The sequence below is a fragment of the Rhopilema esculentum genome, chromosome 10, assembly GCF_057945365.1.
Source record: "Rhopilema esculentum isolate cy_ngs chromosome 10, ASM5794536v1, whole genome shotgun sequence".
In the NCBI taxonomy this organism is placed as follows: Eukaryota; Metazoa; Cnidaria; class Scyphozoa; order Rhizostomeae; family Rhizostomatidae; genus Rhopilema; species Rhopilema esculentum.
In genome coordinates, this window is record NC_142824.1 from 2561466 (window position 1) to 2577542 (window position 16077).

General features: G+C 37.4%; 1 protein-coding gene across 1 annotated transcript in view; it reads right to left on the reverse strand.

Annotated features, from left to right (window-relative positions):
* LOC135685715 (uncharacterized) overlaps positions 1 to 16077 on the reverse strand; it is a 30870-nt gene that overhangs the window by 6157 nt on the left and 8636 nt on the right. Inside the window, exons 2-21 of the mRNA XM_089110448.1 lie at positions 13160 to 13391; positions 12373 to 12689; positions 11919 to 11965; positions 11420 to 11525; positions 10727 to 10855; positions 10196 to 10372; positions 9848 to 9935; positions 8905 to 9017; positions 8266 to 8332; positions 7323 to 7431; positions 7047 to 7125; positions 6202 to 6380; positions 5396 to 5471; positions 4659 to 4921; positions 4108 to 4336; positions 3228 to 3284; positions 2495 to 2590; positions 1662 to 1732; positions 988 to 1150; positions 568 to 738 (exon numbers count right to left, since the gene is read on the reverse strand). Coding sequence (XP_088966574.1) covers positions 568 to 738; positions 988 to 1150; positions 1662 to 1732; positions 2495 to 2590; positions 3228 to 3284; positions 4108 to 4336; positions 4659 to 4921; positions 5396 to 5471; positions 6202 to 6380; positions 7047 to 7125; positions 7323 to 7431; positions 8266 to 8332; positions 8905 to 9017; positions 9848 to 9935; positions 10196 to 10372; positions 10727 to 10855; positions 11420 to 11525; positions 11919 to 11965; positions 12373 to 12689; positions 13160 to 13391 — 2769 coding nt within the window. The remainder of the gene's footprint in view (positions 1 to 567; positions 739 to 987; positions 1151 to 1661; positions 1733 to 2494; positions 2591 to 3227; positions 3285 to 4107; positions 4337 to 4658; positions 4922 to 5395; positions 5472 to 6201; positions 6381 to 7046; positions 7126 to 7322; positions 7432 to 8265; positions 8333 to 8904; positions 9018 to 9847; positions 9936 to 10195; positions 10373 to 10726; positions 10856 to 11419; positions 11526 to 11918; positions 11966 to 12372; positions 12690 to 13159; positions 13392 to 16077) is intronic.

Here is a 16077-nt window from a genome sequence, read left to right on the forward strand (position 1 = left end):
ATTGACCGTCAAAATAAAGCGAAACAAAAAATGGAAAACGTTTACACCATATCGTCGTAAACAGAATAGTTTGACTCCAAGCAAAGCTTTCTAGTGGATGGCAATGATATGTGCGATACTTTTAGGCTATTACCTAACAACATAAGAAGCTTTTTGAATCTTCAGATTAACGACATAAATGAAGAAAATTTCTGCTTTTGATTGTAATGATACTTCATCGAGTAAGGCTGGAGAGGAAGTTTTTAGCCATTGTATTCTTGCTTTCCTTTACTGTCGAAATGTTTACATTAACATTCACGCCCTGAAATTAGCAGCTGGTAGCAGGTTTAATGGAAATGTGTTTGATAACATAACTATAAATGGGAATGATAGCTGACAAAAGAGCTGAAAACAAAAAACTGTGAAAAAGAAATGGCATTGAATCCACTCTGGATTGTTTATCAAGTATGAAACTAAGTTAGAGAAAGATTTGATGGGTCTTTAGAGATGAGATTTATAATAGCTGAAGCTACAGTAAATTCATTCATGCTTGATATAAATTTAAATATACACTTTTCAAGGCCCTACCTGTGGATACTTCTTTTTATATTCATCGCACAAGCGATTGTGCTCCAATACAAAAAGTGTGTGGAATGCTAACAATCCAGGTGCAACATTCGCTCTTGTGTCACCTGCAACTCGCAAGATTGACTGCTTCCTTCCAACGGGGTTGTCATTGGCGAGTCCCATGACATTTTTCTATGGTGAAAGACATCAATAAATAAGTTATCTTAACATATTCGAATTACACAGCACGTTGAATAAAGGGATACAAGTAAGCTTTTATGAAATATTCGTCATAAACTTTGCGAGCCTCAAAGATATTATTGGTAGAAATAAAAAAATTAATCTGTTAGTTAAGTGGTAATGGAAGGCATCAAACATTGTGAAGTCGCTTTAGAAGCTTTAACAGAGTGCTAAGCAGGCAATGGTCTACCCATGTCTCACCGGTATAAGCCCATCTTCATCCAGTTTCATCTTGCCATCTTTCATAGCCCTCAACTGAAGACATCTAGCTTCTGTTGTTCCGTAAACATCTGTAGCATCGATGTATGATGAGATTTTATTCACTTGCTCGCGAGGGAAACCGTTCGGGTAACTCCCAGTGCATCTAAAATGTGCAAGGAAACTATGATTAGGATAATGCAACAGAGTTTGATAACGTATAGCCCGATTCTAAGTGGTAACAATATATAGGGGTAATGTCTTGTTACAATGGGCTAGGGCCTAACATGTAGACATGATCATGCCACTAGGGTAGAGGGTAGCGCTTGGACTATATGATCATGCGCAGATTTAGAAAAAGAGTAGGTTCATAGCTGCTACGGATATCCATGCACAAATTATGGAAACAGGGGCTCTGCATCGACGCCAGTTGGAAATCAAGGGAGGCCAGGGTCAAATTAAAGACCCATAAAGCTCTTCTGTCTTGCAAAAACGTGGAGGGGCCTTTGGCCCCCCATCCTGACGTCAGAGGCCCTTGGATAGAAGTAAATGATGAAAACAACAATGCTTGTTACTTAAGCTGTTTCCAAATAATAAGGAGTTCGAGCTAATTTTCATTTAGGCTTGATGTTCTTCTTAGAATATTTTAACTTAGAATCTGCATATTTTTAGGTCACCTGTTGTAGGTTGATCTTGTGAATGGCAAGTATTTGTTTCCCGTACCATCTTGGTCAAAATGTGAATCGTTCTAAAGGAAATAGAAATTATTTGTTCTAAAAGAAACTTTGCGGATTTTAATTACTGGAGTTGCTGCAAATCTAATCGCAGGTGAAGCTGACACCAAAGAAATTTGAAATAAAAGGCTGCTAAAAATGGAGAGGCGCAAACATGAACAAGATTTCAAATCAACAAGTTAAAACATTGCATAATGCTGATGCAAAAAACAGAATGAAACTTGTGCAGTGGAGATATGAGTTTTGCCCTAGATAACCCACGACAGAGAGCTGATGCAAAGAGGACAATGAACTCATAGAAATTTAGAAGGGGAATATAGACAATAAAAGCATAAGAAATTGCATGTTATAAAGGTTATTGGCAACTGTTTGCCTGATCTTGAATAAGTGAAGAGAAATTGAATTTGAAAATCTTTACGATCTGTACTACCTATCAAATATATCTGATTGTAAAATGACACTGCTTCAGAGTTGGCTGTTTACACTAAATATGCCTGGTAACACTATGTTTTTGGGGTTTTACAAAATGGTGACTTCGACAATAGGATTGTGCGTTTGAGATGCATTTGGTGTAACAAAAGCGTGAACCTAATGTTTTATGACGTGACGTGTTTTATGAGAATGACGTTACAATGAAGCGCTTTGCATCAGTTTTCAACGAGCAGTATAATACGTTCATATCAACATGAGTTGTATTCCATTGAAATTAGAATGCAACACTAGCTCCAAAGTTCGTAAAAAATAAAAATAAGTTAAATTACAAAGTGATACCCTACCTTTGGAACTGTTATTTGCATCCAAACCTCATTCAAAATCCCTTGAAACTCAAATCGAGGTAACGGGCTTGAGAAGTCCAAGTCATGAACAAAGAACTAAATTAAGGATGAAATGAGAAAGATGGCCTGAGATAGCGGTGACATTATTACAAGACCCTGCAACGACCATAGTGGCTAAAACCATCTGTCAATCAGGATTAGCCAATTAACAGGCACGCAAGTGGTATCACGCTCACTGATTGGCTAATCGTTGATCGAAGGATGGCTGAAGCCACCTTAGTATCGGTCGATTGCTTTTAAATGTCCACTATTCGTAGCATTGGAAGATTGATAAACAAATATTTAGTAGACCTGCAATCAGAATAGGAATTAAAAATATTGAACAGTGCTATCTTTACAAACAATGGCCTGAAGAAAAGTCTAAACTCTGAAAAGGAATTTTATTGGAATCAAGCAAACTTGATAAACCTAAACTTAATTAGCCTGGGCCTAATTGGTTTGAACCTAATAAAACCTTATTTTTAATGAGTCTTTTAAAATCAGTTGTAATGTATCTAAGTAAAAGTCTACGACATCTTAACGACGCATAATTAGAAATGAATTGGTATTAATCGGTGTTGAATTTCGACGATAAACTTGCTAACATTCTAGCCAGGGATAAGACAGAAAAACACCTCTAAACTAATCGAATTGAGTTTGAAATTAATGTGAACTAGTCAAACGTGCAACATACCTGGCCATAGTGCACATGCAGGTCACTTAAACTTCTTTCGCTTATAACCGACTCTTTCTGAAAAATAATTTGAAATTGATAGCCAATATTTCAATTTTGTAGGATTTTGGAGTATTTGAGACCCTCTACATTCGGGGTCTGGAACACAAGCTACTTGGATCTGGGTTTTTTTTAAATGGACTTTGGCTTGGAGCTCAGCTCTTTGGCTGTATAACGGCAATAGACAATTTTCTTAACAAAGGCAAGCCAGTCTGATTTTAGGGACAATTGCCCTATACTTACATTATGCTATACATCTAGTTACATAACTGGCCCTTAGGTCTTCCTAAGCAAAATCTGTCCACAAAAGGGAATTTTTCTCAAAAATTGATTCATGCTTTGCTGCGAATTTTTTGTGAATTTGGGATATTACAGAATAAAGGGAAATTTGCCGGCTAAACTCCTCTTAACGCATGATTTAATCAGTTAATGAAAACAATATGATCAACTCCTACCAAAATTGTTATCTTTTAAAAAAAAGAATTGAGTTGACAATATTTTGGCGAGGGGGGTTTGCCCCAATATTCCCCCTTGGTGTTGCCACTGAACAGAAAGGAAAAGAACAGTTACACTGGAAAAAGTACTGAGATAAATTTTCTGAGATTTTACGGGGTTCATAACTTTAGATGAAAGCTGCTTTAGGACCAGGCACCGCGGAGTGTTGAGAAAAGTGGGGGTTTCAAAAAAAAGGGGAGCAAAAACCGAACAGAAAGGATATTACCTGGTGATTCATTGATTAATTTTTTGCATTTCTGTCAAAATGTGGTTACCCCCCCCCCCCAAACCCTTGCTCCACGGTGCCTGAGGATTGATGACTAACCAGAAAAAGTGCTGTCGATACCTGTGCAAAAAGCTCGTTGCTGATAAGCCTTGGTGGAGGCCTGATTGACCCATAGCCACTCAATTCATCTGGGTAAGGACATGTTCTTGTACGTCGTTGCTCCTGTGTACATGTGCCTGCGGGCATCGCTATATCATCTAAATAGTTATTTGGAACAAGGCGACGCAAATTTTCCGATGCAGCTCCCCAGAATAAATTCTCCATATTGTTTGAAAAACCATTGAAAGTTCTTGAAGAAAACAAAGTGTTGTCGGTTACAAGCAATATGAAGAGGTAGCCTAATTAGAACCATAAGATATGCAATGGTTTATAAGTTCCAAAGAAAATTTTATTGTAGTTATCATGGAGATTTGTATTATCAACTTTCAAAGTAGGTTGTAGAATCAAGGGAGCTTTTTGATAATTAAGAAAGCTTCTCCTTTGATTATCAGATAGGAAAATGACTACTCCGTAGATGATTTTTTTTCTGTCAACAAATACTGGATTTTGGCCCTGGTGACCCCTCGCACTTTAACGGCATTTTCTACTGAAATACTGCAAACACTTTTCACCTTTTCTCCGTTTTGGCAGGGACAGGCATCCCTGGTACCCACATTCTGCCATGAGGACATCTCGATGTTACTGTGCTGTTTCGTATATATAGCCGGGCATCAATCGTTACCTTGGCACTGATTGTGATATTTCCACCTGGCTGCAATTCAGCCGTGTAGTCAAATGTTTGCAACCCAAGCCCATGTAAAGGAACAGCCGGGTGGAGCCTTAACACCAGAGACTGTTTGTCTTGGCTTACAGCAACACCAAACAGAGATCCTGCCTGCAAATTAAATAAACAAGACGTGTCTAAGTTACTCAAAATTATGGCCTACTACCTCCGCCCTTTTAATGGCATTGCAGCGGGAAAACGTGAGGGGACTGGCCCCCTTAGGCATTGACAGGATCGATCTTTGCAATTCGTTTAAAATCGAGAAGAAAATGTTAGGCAATGGGCAATAGCTATCTGATTCTATGATATTGCATCTGCCACAACGTGGCCAAGCACTTTTCATGAACGTTCCCAAATTATAAGAATCTTTTCCAAAGCAAAAGGGGTGTAGCGCTAATTATTATATTTTTTTCCTCTTCCATGCTTGGTAACGGTGCTTCCACTGCAACATTCCTTTGATCCAAGACTGTTCTGGTCTCTACTACTTTAATACGTAGCAACTACGTTTGAAAATCGAATCTAATAGCACTAAATTCGTGCTTGTTCAAAATTCTAGTCTTTAAAAAAGCACTTTGTTGAAATTACCTTAACTTTAACATCAGTAATCTTCAGTTTTTGACAATTTCTCAGCGCTTGGAATTCCTTGACAACACTAGCCATACTAACGAAAATAATGGTTTTAATGTTATGTATGATAGCCTTTAATCATGCAAACACAGCAATAATTTCCAATAAGATATTTTCGAACTGACGAGAATAAATCTTTTCCGATTAGCGTTGAAAATTTGTAAAGGGAGAACTAAAACCCAGAAAATACTGTAAAAAATAAGAGAGGCTTTAGCGCTCAAAAACATAAAACGAAGAAAAGCAAAAAAAGAAGCTAAACCAGAATGGAAGAAAAGTTTAGGAAGGGAGCAACAACTTTACAAAGATTGTCCATGGGAGGGGCAAAAACTCTAGAATTGCACTTACTGCAATTTGTTATGAGCATGTGTAGACTGAAATTCACACAGTTTGACTAGGTTGAAGACAGGGGTTCTTTTATGCTCACTGTCAGCAAGAAAGGCAAGCCACGGGCTAGGGGCAAGGACTGAGATAGCTGGGGGGACTTGGCCCCCCCCTAAAAATCTTTAGTAGTATTTGTAAAATACATTTGTTTACTAAAATGTGGCTGCTTTTACACATATTTATTAGGGCTGGTCCCCCAAACAAAAAGTTGTAGCTCGGTCTTTGGCTAAGAGGCCTTGTAAAAAACCCGCCTTGAGGGGTTCGCCAAGAAAGCTAGTCTCCCTTCTTGTGTCAAGGCTACTTTTGCGGAAAACTCGGACAAAATTGGTGAAATGGTCTTAAAATCGCAGCACAGAAACACTTAATAAATGAAATCAGGTTACCTTTCTGGTCTCAAGATTCTCAAAGTTTTTCTTGATTTCACGTCTGTGATGATAACATTTTGCTTTGTTGCTGGCCAGTAGACCCGTACTGTCAAGTTTTCACTATATTCGCTCAAACCGAAATGGGCCTCGATTTCACTCTGACCAAGAAAGTGAGTGCTAGAGCCAATTTCTTGTGTCTAAGAAACAAGTTATAGTAGATATTAAGATACTTTTCCAATCAAGAATAATCATCTTACTGTTATAAAATCAATAAAATGCTAATCAAGCCATCAACTAGCTACAGTTTGTAGCATTTCAACACTAAAACCGTCTAATTTGGAAAGTCTTGGTCATTTTGAGGGTTGCCATAGGTTGGTTACCATTGAGAAGTCGTTCAAAGCTACTCTTCCATACAGAAACAGAGCTGCTGTGCTTCCAATCTACATTACCTAAAGGACAAGGCTTCCACACGATGTCCTTCATTTATCAATTTCATTTATTAATTTTTGCTGCAATTCATGTGTATCTACTTTGTTTTGTATTTTGCATTATATCTATCTAGGGACATTAGGAAGATAGGCAGGTGGCTAGGCACCTTTTTCTCGATAAATCTCCTTTCAGGACCACTTTAAAAGCATTTACTTGAAGCATCGGCATTGCATATTGTTTAAGGGACACTGCGTATCGGACAAGCGACATTATCCTACAAGCTTATGGCTATCGGTATCATTATAAAACAGGTATTAAATCTATTTTATTGAACAAATAGCATTTTTGACATATGACAAGGTCAAGAGGTAGACCATTAATATCATTCAATCCAGTATTTGCCTAGGAATATGGACTAAAAACACATCAGATACCTGGTTTCTGCCTTTTGGATCTGTCAAGGTTACTCTTGCACCATAGCTGTCACAAAGTTTATTTTTGTTGGCGTCACACCTTTAGAAGATAAATTTATGACATTGTCTATTCTATAAAAGTATTTCAATACACTCAAGGTAATAAATATGAGTGAAGTTTTGAGATGGATCAAATGTTGACCTCAATGCTTGAAAGTATGCTATACAATAATAAAAACAGGCTTAAACTAGTAAAAAACCAAATAAATCTAATATCAAACAAAACCAATCTTTTACCTATGTACGACTTGAATTCTAAGCCAATTTTGTCGACTACCTCCAATATTTTCAAACAAAACTGGAGGACCTACATTGGCAATGACAAGAACATCTTCATCTCCATCATCTGAAATATTAAAAGTATGCAGGAAAGGTTAAAATCACAACCAGCCCAAAGGAGGTCTTTTTGCAATCAGTTTTCAAAAAGCCGTTTTCCCATCGTTTATTCCAAATGCCTTCAGCAAAAACAGAATCTATCAAATAGCGAAAAACTAGATACCATTGCAAAGCAACCTTTGCCTCCACAGTCACTGTTCCTTGCTACGCAGCCTTGCTCTGTAGTCTTTCCTATTTTTGAGTACAACTATGAAAGTACGTCGAACAAGCTATAATTTTTTCACAGGTTTTGGTTATGAAAAATAATATGTTTTTGATGTTGGCTGTTAAAACTTCCTTTTATCATATAGATCATCAAGTCACATCACTTCCCAACTTACGCAGGGTAATAGAAAATGGTTTTAATACATAACAAGTTAGACTGTAAGGCTGATGGTAACGGAACTGCCTATAACATGCTCAAATATTTATGAAGAAAAAGGTCTGCAAGGATTTCAAAACCTCGTTCCAAAAACGGTTTTAGATCACCGAGAAGCAGGGAATGAATCGCAACTGAAAACTCAATGACGTTCTAACAGATGCTAAAAAGATTTTTTGAGGGCATTCTAAGCGTTTTCATCCACAAAAATGTCAATTTTCGGAAGACGTTTCAAGCAGTAATGTCATTATAAAACGTTTATTTCATTTTGTGTTTTAAAACTCTGATCATATCGCTCCAACATTTTCTTGTTATATCACTAACTGTTCAATCTTTTCCATCACTGAGGTTTCTTTATTTCACAAAACAGTATTATCAACTCTAATGAATTAATTAATTGATTAAAGGAATAAAAAGGATCCTTACTGTCAAAGTCGTATTTCAAAAGCCCTCTTCCCATTCCTTTATAAATCATTTGATGTTCCTTTGCAACCTAAAATGGATATAAAGCTATTTACTTAAATTTATCTTAACCTCTATAATATCTAGACATTGTTAAGCCATGTGAAAACCATCCCTGGTGAAAACTTCTCGTGACCGGTGAGTCCCCTTTTGAAAAAAACAAATGACCAGGGAATTTCTTCACTTCCCTACATCCCCTGCGAGCTGAGCTTTTTGGTTTGCAGTTAGATTTGAGTTCCCTCCTTGACACGACCCCTGCTAGTCAAAAACAAATTCTGCTTCCCCTGCTACGTATATCTGCTACCACCCCCGTCCCCATGTGAAGAAAAAAGCTCGCCGCGCTTGTTACACATAGGCGCAGGAAATCTGTGAATGGCGTCTGACCAGTAAGTGGAAAGAGATTTGCTTTCGCATAAAATTCCTCCCCCTTATTTACTTCGTGAAGTAATGCTCGAAACGTTTGTAGAATATCAATTTTAATTAGGGCGCGTTTTACGAATATAGCTTTAAATTATAAACTACAATAACTCAGAAGGCTTCCAATGGGATAAATGACGTCATAGAACTGGAATAGAAAAGTAAATCTTGAAATTTTTTGCTAGCCTCTTTCATTTTCCCCTCCATTGATCCAGCCAAATCTTTGCCGTAGTTTTGGAAAAGCAGCATATTGTCCGTCATGAACGTGTCATCAACAGTTGTTGATGGTGTGTCAAAGCCTGTTACACAAAGAAATACACATATAGCAAATAAAAACAAACTCTGCTGTTCAAGTTGACAAATCGCATAATTAATATATCGGTATAACTTTGTCAATATTTACGCAGAATTATTCAAATGTACCGGCTGAAGAAATATATGGCGTCTGGGAGGATAAAAAGAAAAAGAAGTACGCAAATGCCTCTATGAGCATTAATTTTATCAAGGTTGACCGCTAAAAGTTGAATCAGTGAAATCTAAACAATAGCTCATGAATTAAACCAATTTTTAACCTTTTTACGAAGAAGCCATATGACCTGAAAACACTGCTCCTCTTATTAATTGCTCGTAGAATAAGCCCCTCACCTCCAACACGAAAATTGGTAATTTCAAATTAGCCCCCACTCTTCTTAAGCTCAATTCCTGACATACAAAGTTTACAATGCATAATTTAAGTCAATGATAAATAGCATTTTTGACGGTAAACGAAAAAATAGAATAATAGAAGCATTTATCGCGGAAGCAAACAACGGTAATGTTGTCTAATCAAAAGGAATTGAAAGCCAAATTTTTATTTCTCAAAAAAAAATCTTGAAAAAGTGGAAATTCTTTAAAAATATTTTTCTGGCATGACTTTCAGGCTATTTGGAGGAGCCCCGCCCCTTTAGGTTCCCCTTGAATTAGCCCCCAGCCAAAAACATCTCAAATAGCCATTGGTAGGCTGATTTCAGGATTTACAATATACACCAAAGTACCTAACTGGAAAAAAGAATACAGCTTTACGAATATCACATCTGTAGAAGATACTTCTTTAAAAATGAAACACAGGCTATTTATCTATCATTCATACCGTTTGCCATAACAATGTCAAGATATCCATCATTGTTGAAGTCGATAAAAGCAGCCCCCCAGCCCCAGCGGCCATTGCGAACACCAGCCTAAAGAAATAAATTAATCAAGAATATAATCAATTAATCAAATAAATAGTCAATGAAACAAAGAATCATAACAATCAAGCAAAAATCATCATCGAGTAGCATTTTTCTTACAATGCTTAGAGCAGATACGTGTTCCACTATTCACAATTTCAAAATATAACTTGATAATAATTGGGAATCCTGCCTCATTGAGATTTACTATGTTGATGACATCTTTAGTAAGAAAAGTAACAAATCATCAACTCTAACCAATATCTGACCTGATCTGCAATTTCTTGGAATTTTCTATCTCCGAGATTTTTGTAAAGCTTGTTTCCCTTGTTTCCAAACATGCAGCCAGTCACTTCGCAATTAGTAGCATTGTCAAAAATTGCTGTTGAAAACCATTCCAAGTATCCGTCGTTATTTAAATCTCCAATTGCATGTCCCATTGCATCCTAAAGAGGAAGGGTGACGTCATTTTTGTTGGACTGTAAACTTTGTTACTTTTGACTGAAGCATTTAGATCTTTGTCTCTTGATATTAAAAAACAGCTAATTCATACCATAATTCAGTTGTAATTACAAAAACTGAAATAAATTATGCCTGCGACTTTATTTATAAATATACACATACCGAGACTCTATTAGAGTTTCATTTTAGCATTTTTTTACTCTATCGAACAGTAGCAGATACTATTAGAGAAGCTAGAAAGAATAACCGACCTTTTACTCGATGACAATCGAGAAATATTCAGTTAGTCATAATTGTAAATTATTCAAGACCAAACAATGTGAAAACCATTTTCATACCACGTCACCAATTAGTCCACAATTTCTTGTACATTCGCGAAATGTCATATTTCCGTTATTCCAAAACATCTTGCTTTCTCCATAATCTCCAGTAATGAGGAGCTCTGGAAGACCGTCGTTATCAAAATCCTGAAACAAGAAAAGCATCAACCTTTAAAGAGTATCGCAAAAACCACAAATTTAAAACATTGAAAGTACGGATGAAATAATTTGAAAATTTTTTCGCAGTGTGGATGGCACTTGACATATGCAAAGAAAGTGCCTTCTTGACAAAGTAAAGCCGGCTTTTCTGTGCTCAAAAATATCAAATGCTTATATACCCAGGGACCGCGCACTAGTCTAAGAGCTGAGGGACTGAAATGGGTGTGTCAATTTTTTTCCCAGGTCACGCCCTCTAGAACGCCGGAAAACGCCAAGCTAACCAAGTTAGAAAATACATCATAAATAAGAGAAAACACCTATAAAATAAGCAAAAAAGGTTCCCAGTCAAGAAGAACTGCTTCTAAATAACAGGAAACTATCGAAAGTTGCGTTAGAGTAAACCTTCCAAAAAATTCGTAGCCTATTGTTGCAAAAAAGGGGGGGCTATAACCCCTGCTACCACAATGGCTGTATGGTGCCTGTATATACCGCAATGTATTAAAGAACGCAGTGGGCTCTAAGTTAGCTGTATATAGGCTAAGAGTTTTTTACTGTGAAAGAGGCTCCAAATGTGTGTGTTCCAGCATTAAGGGGGCTCGCTCTGGCCCAGTAGCTGTCCATGTCAACGCCAGCCTTGGAAGTTACATCTTCAAAGTAGCTAAATAAAGAGATGAGGAGATACAAGTAAGAATATGAGAAAAAATAATGTTTCAACACCAGGCCCATCGCTAGCTATTGTGCTTAAGGGGGCTTCCAAATACCATTTGCCAGCAAAGTGAGTGAGCCATCCTTCATTTGCGAAAAAATTGAAAATTCAACGACAAAGCATCCCTAGATGGTCAGAAACACCTCGTTTTTGCAATGGAATTTTTCAAGGGAATGTTCAGCACCTTGGACAATGATATAATTCATTCTGACAATGATCCAGCACAAATTACAAAATCAATTTGGTTATTGATATCGAACAAAGAAAACAACGGTAATAGTGAGAACACAACTCTACGTGAGAAGTAAATAAGTTTTCATGTTCGATGATTTTATTATAACATACCCTGGTTTAACTTTACCAAGATTTCTCATCAGTCTTGAAGCGGATGGCTGCAAAGGTATGGCAACAAATATGAATTTGGTTAATCCAGGAGATAGAATTTAAAGCTAAAGAATTATATAATTCAATTCTGGCAAGAATTTAAAGACAACTTAGTAGCTGATCGACCTGTACCAAGTCTTGATGAGGGTAAAAAGGCAATCATAACATGTATGAGTGATTTTCAATGCAGTTATCAGGATACTTCTTAATTCATAGAATCCAACAAAATGCTTGCATCTCAATAGCAATCGGCAGACACTAAAAAGGCTAAACCATCTATCGATCAAAAATTCACCAATAAGTGACCGTGATTCTACTCAAATGCTCTTTGATTGGCTAATATCGATGGAAAGATTGTTTAGGCCACTATCATATTTGTCAATTGTCTTTAAAGTGTAGTGATTCTCTTACTAACCCTTCCACCTTGGCTGTGCAAAATCCACTCAGAAGTGTAAATGTCAGGGTAGCCATCGTTATCAAAATCCCCAGCATTTGGTGTCATTCCTGCTAATTTTCTCTTTGTAGGAAACTGGAAGCTGACGCCTCTTTCTGTCGCTTCTTCTCGGAAGATACCGTCATAATTCACATACAGATAGTGCCGATAGTCCCCAACAGTGGTTATAAAAATATCTAAGTCACCGTCTTGGTCAATATCAATCCAAACAGCACCATTGGCATATTTTTCAGGGCCAATTTTGGTTTCTGTAGTCACATCTTTGTATTTCCCATTTCCTATGAAACATTTAATCAAAAGTGTGAGATCATTTATGTCTCACTGTACGCCACCTATTTCACGAAAAGCAAAAATAATATGTATTCATTTTCCCTTTTTAAATTCAAGTAAAAGTTCACTGTGCATGTCCAAGATGTTTCGCGAGAACTTTTTCGCACTACATTTTTTAGAACCCCAGTTTTAAACAGAGTTAACCTCCCTTGTTGTAATCTTATAACCTCGTTTTCGCTTTCGGACAAGTGCAGGCTGGCCTAAGACATCCGGGACATTTGTGGGTTTATATGGGCAGGTGCATCAGTCGGGAAAATGTTCCAAGTGGTGACACCCACCTTAAAAATCAGTATTATCCAGGCAGTACAAGGGCTGGTGCACCTAGCAGACCCACTTCCTGGAAAATGGTAAGATCTAGATAACTAGCGAAAATGTATTAGGAAATGTTAAATGATTTAAAAGGGATCGTCTAACATACCTAAATTTCGGTATAAAACGCTTCGCTTGTCAAATACGCTGAAAAAAACATCAAGCAGACCGTCACCATCGTAGTCGCCAACAGCTGCTCCGCCTGTGATGTGTTCAGCTGTGCAAAATTCCCCAGCGAGCGTTGCCCGTTTGGTCGAATTGTGAAAGGGAACGACAAAATCTAATACGCAGTGTGGACGTACAGGGATGTGATCTCTGTGAGTATGGTCGAATCCTGCAGTCTATAAGAGAAATTTTGGCCATTTTAATTTATATATTAACATGAAATTTCCAACAACAATCGAGCAAAGTGCCTGACCTCAGTTTTTGTTCTTGATTTGGGTACTTTAAGCTTTGCTGAATATTTTAAGTCTTGGATACATTTTTGTAGCACAAAAGAAATCACGTGATCGATGACGTCATTTTCCCCGGTCATTAAAATTTTCTTCTCTTTTTTGAAAAATCGCTCCAACTATCTTGTTTGGAATTGTAATAGGAGCAAAACGTTTTAAAGAATAAACTCTATCAGACTTGCAGAGAACGAGTTATTGCTATTGAAAGTTTTCATGACGTCATCAAATGACGGTTCTGCAATTTTCAAGCTCGATATTGAAGTTTTTTCATCTTTGTGTTATTCAGCAACTCAAGAATGTCATTTAAGCTGATATGTGCACACCTGGGAAACTAAGATTGAACAAAGATGCAAGCTAAAGGAAAAATGAAATACCGTCAATTCATTAGCGTTGTCGCTCAGCAATTTTCTCAAACTTTAAAGCAGCTAGAGAGTGCAATATTAGATAGCACTGAAAAGCTGAGTGTGAGTTGATACCTTTTCTACTCAATCATCACAATTACGGACGATATTTCAGTTATCAGAATGTCTGTCTTAGTTTTTTGAGGGAAACGATGCATCCAGCTTTATCACATCGGAAGGTTATGGGAATGTGTGCAAGTATTACTAGTAAGCCATATTCTGAAATTTCAAAACAAATTGCTCAATAGAGACACAGAAATTACACCAGGACCTTTTCGATAAAGCTTTATGCATGGAAGTTAAAACATGCCTTAACACGATTCATTCTCATTGCGTGATCAGAGTAGCTCTTGGAAAGTAATTACATATGGAAGGCAGCTTTGAAGCTAAACATATCAACGAAGAACGAAAAGAAAGTGCACCCAAGGCACGTATCGGCCCTCAGATCTAAGTTTCGACCCGTTGGCATCGATCCCTTTTCCACCAGACAACTAAGATGCATCACAACTGGTAAGCAGAAGCGTGTCTCACAGGGGCATCGTGGCGAATAAATACTAGAAGGGGCCAGAAAGAAGAATTTTCCGACAAAATTTATTTGATTTATTTGAAATAAAAGCATTTCATGAAAGTGTAAATATAAAATATAAAGGTTTGCTATGTATCGGAGAGAGCTACTAGGCGTCTAGAAACGATCGCCTAATGCTAAAAAACTAGGAAGCCGCTCTAAAAGAGCATTTTGTGTTGAATCTTCATGGAAATTTATGAACTTCAGAAAACTGCAATTGACGTAGTAAATCGAAGAAGACGCGACATTTCTACCTAAACTGATCAGATTTAAAGTTCTCTACGTACGTGGGCGGTACATAATTATGATGGGAAATATAGACATGGCGGTCCTTCTTGGTCAATTAACTATAAGTCATAGGTTTGTATGGGTTTGATAGCCTACACATTGCGTTTTGCTTCAGACTTTGCTATTATAGTACGTACATTCAATTTGCCTTCAATCTTTGCATACGCAGAATAAGTTGATAACATCTGTAAGCTTAGGAGAGAGAAATTCGCAGATGCTACCTGATTACCTACAGTACGGTAAATTCAGCCAAAGTGCCAGCATGAGAGTCAGTCTACCAAAAAATACAACACCTCGGTCAAAAGAGAAAAGAAAATGATGGCTGTGAGATGGAAAACATTTTTGTTTATTCATCATTACCAGCAGATGTGCAGAAAAGCACTCAAAATTGTCCTCACTGCTTTTCAGAACTGATTTTGAGTGGCATCAATGTTTATTTGAAAATATTCAAGTCATCACGAGTTACCAACGGGTTACCATTTCTAATAGAGGTTTTATATGGGAATGCCACGAGTTACCGTGACACTTTTAAATGAATATATGTATATATTATATTTTATAAAGAAGGTGGTAGCTCGTTGGTATCTCGTATACATCCATACTGAGATCTGTAAACGTAGAATGGGACCCGTATGGTAACTCGTTGGTAACTCGTGGTAACTCGTGATCATTTTCCCAGTACGACACAAAAGGCTCCTTTGATAAATATCATACAGTGGAACCCCATTAATACAGCTACCAACGGGCCACCAAAATGTGGCCGTATCAGAAATCGAATGGAGATGCTTGAAAGTTTGGAGATGAGATAGCGTTTCTGTTGATGATCAATGGACAAAGAGTCACACATGTCGATGAATGAGCTGCAGGATTCGCCAAAAATGCCAAGTGAACTGATGGAAAGATTGACAAATGAAACAGACTTAAACCGATGTTTTAAGTCAGATATGAGGTTGGCATATTTCTCTAACTTTCTGACAGCATAGCAGTTGAGATTTGTTTCAAAGCTTATGGTTAGCTCTAAAACGTACAAACAGTTTTCCTTTGTTCTAAGAAGTAAGTCGGGGCGTAGTTGATCTCCAGTTATGATAGAAGTGGAAAGAACGCCCGGTAAATCTGCGTAGAGAGAAGACCCGTTTATTGCTTGGAAGGAAGTGGCTAGAAAGTTTAATGCAGAATTATGACGCCAAGTAAAGTGGCCTTGGTCAAGGTACACTTTGCATCCAGCAATAACATGTAGAAGTGTTTCTGGAAGAAGACAGAATTCACAGTCAGATGTTTGACTAAGGTTCCATTTCAGCAGATTTTTTCGAGTTGGAAGAGT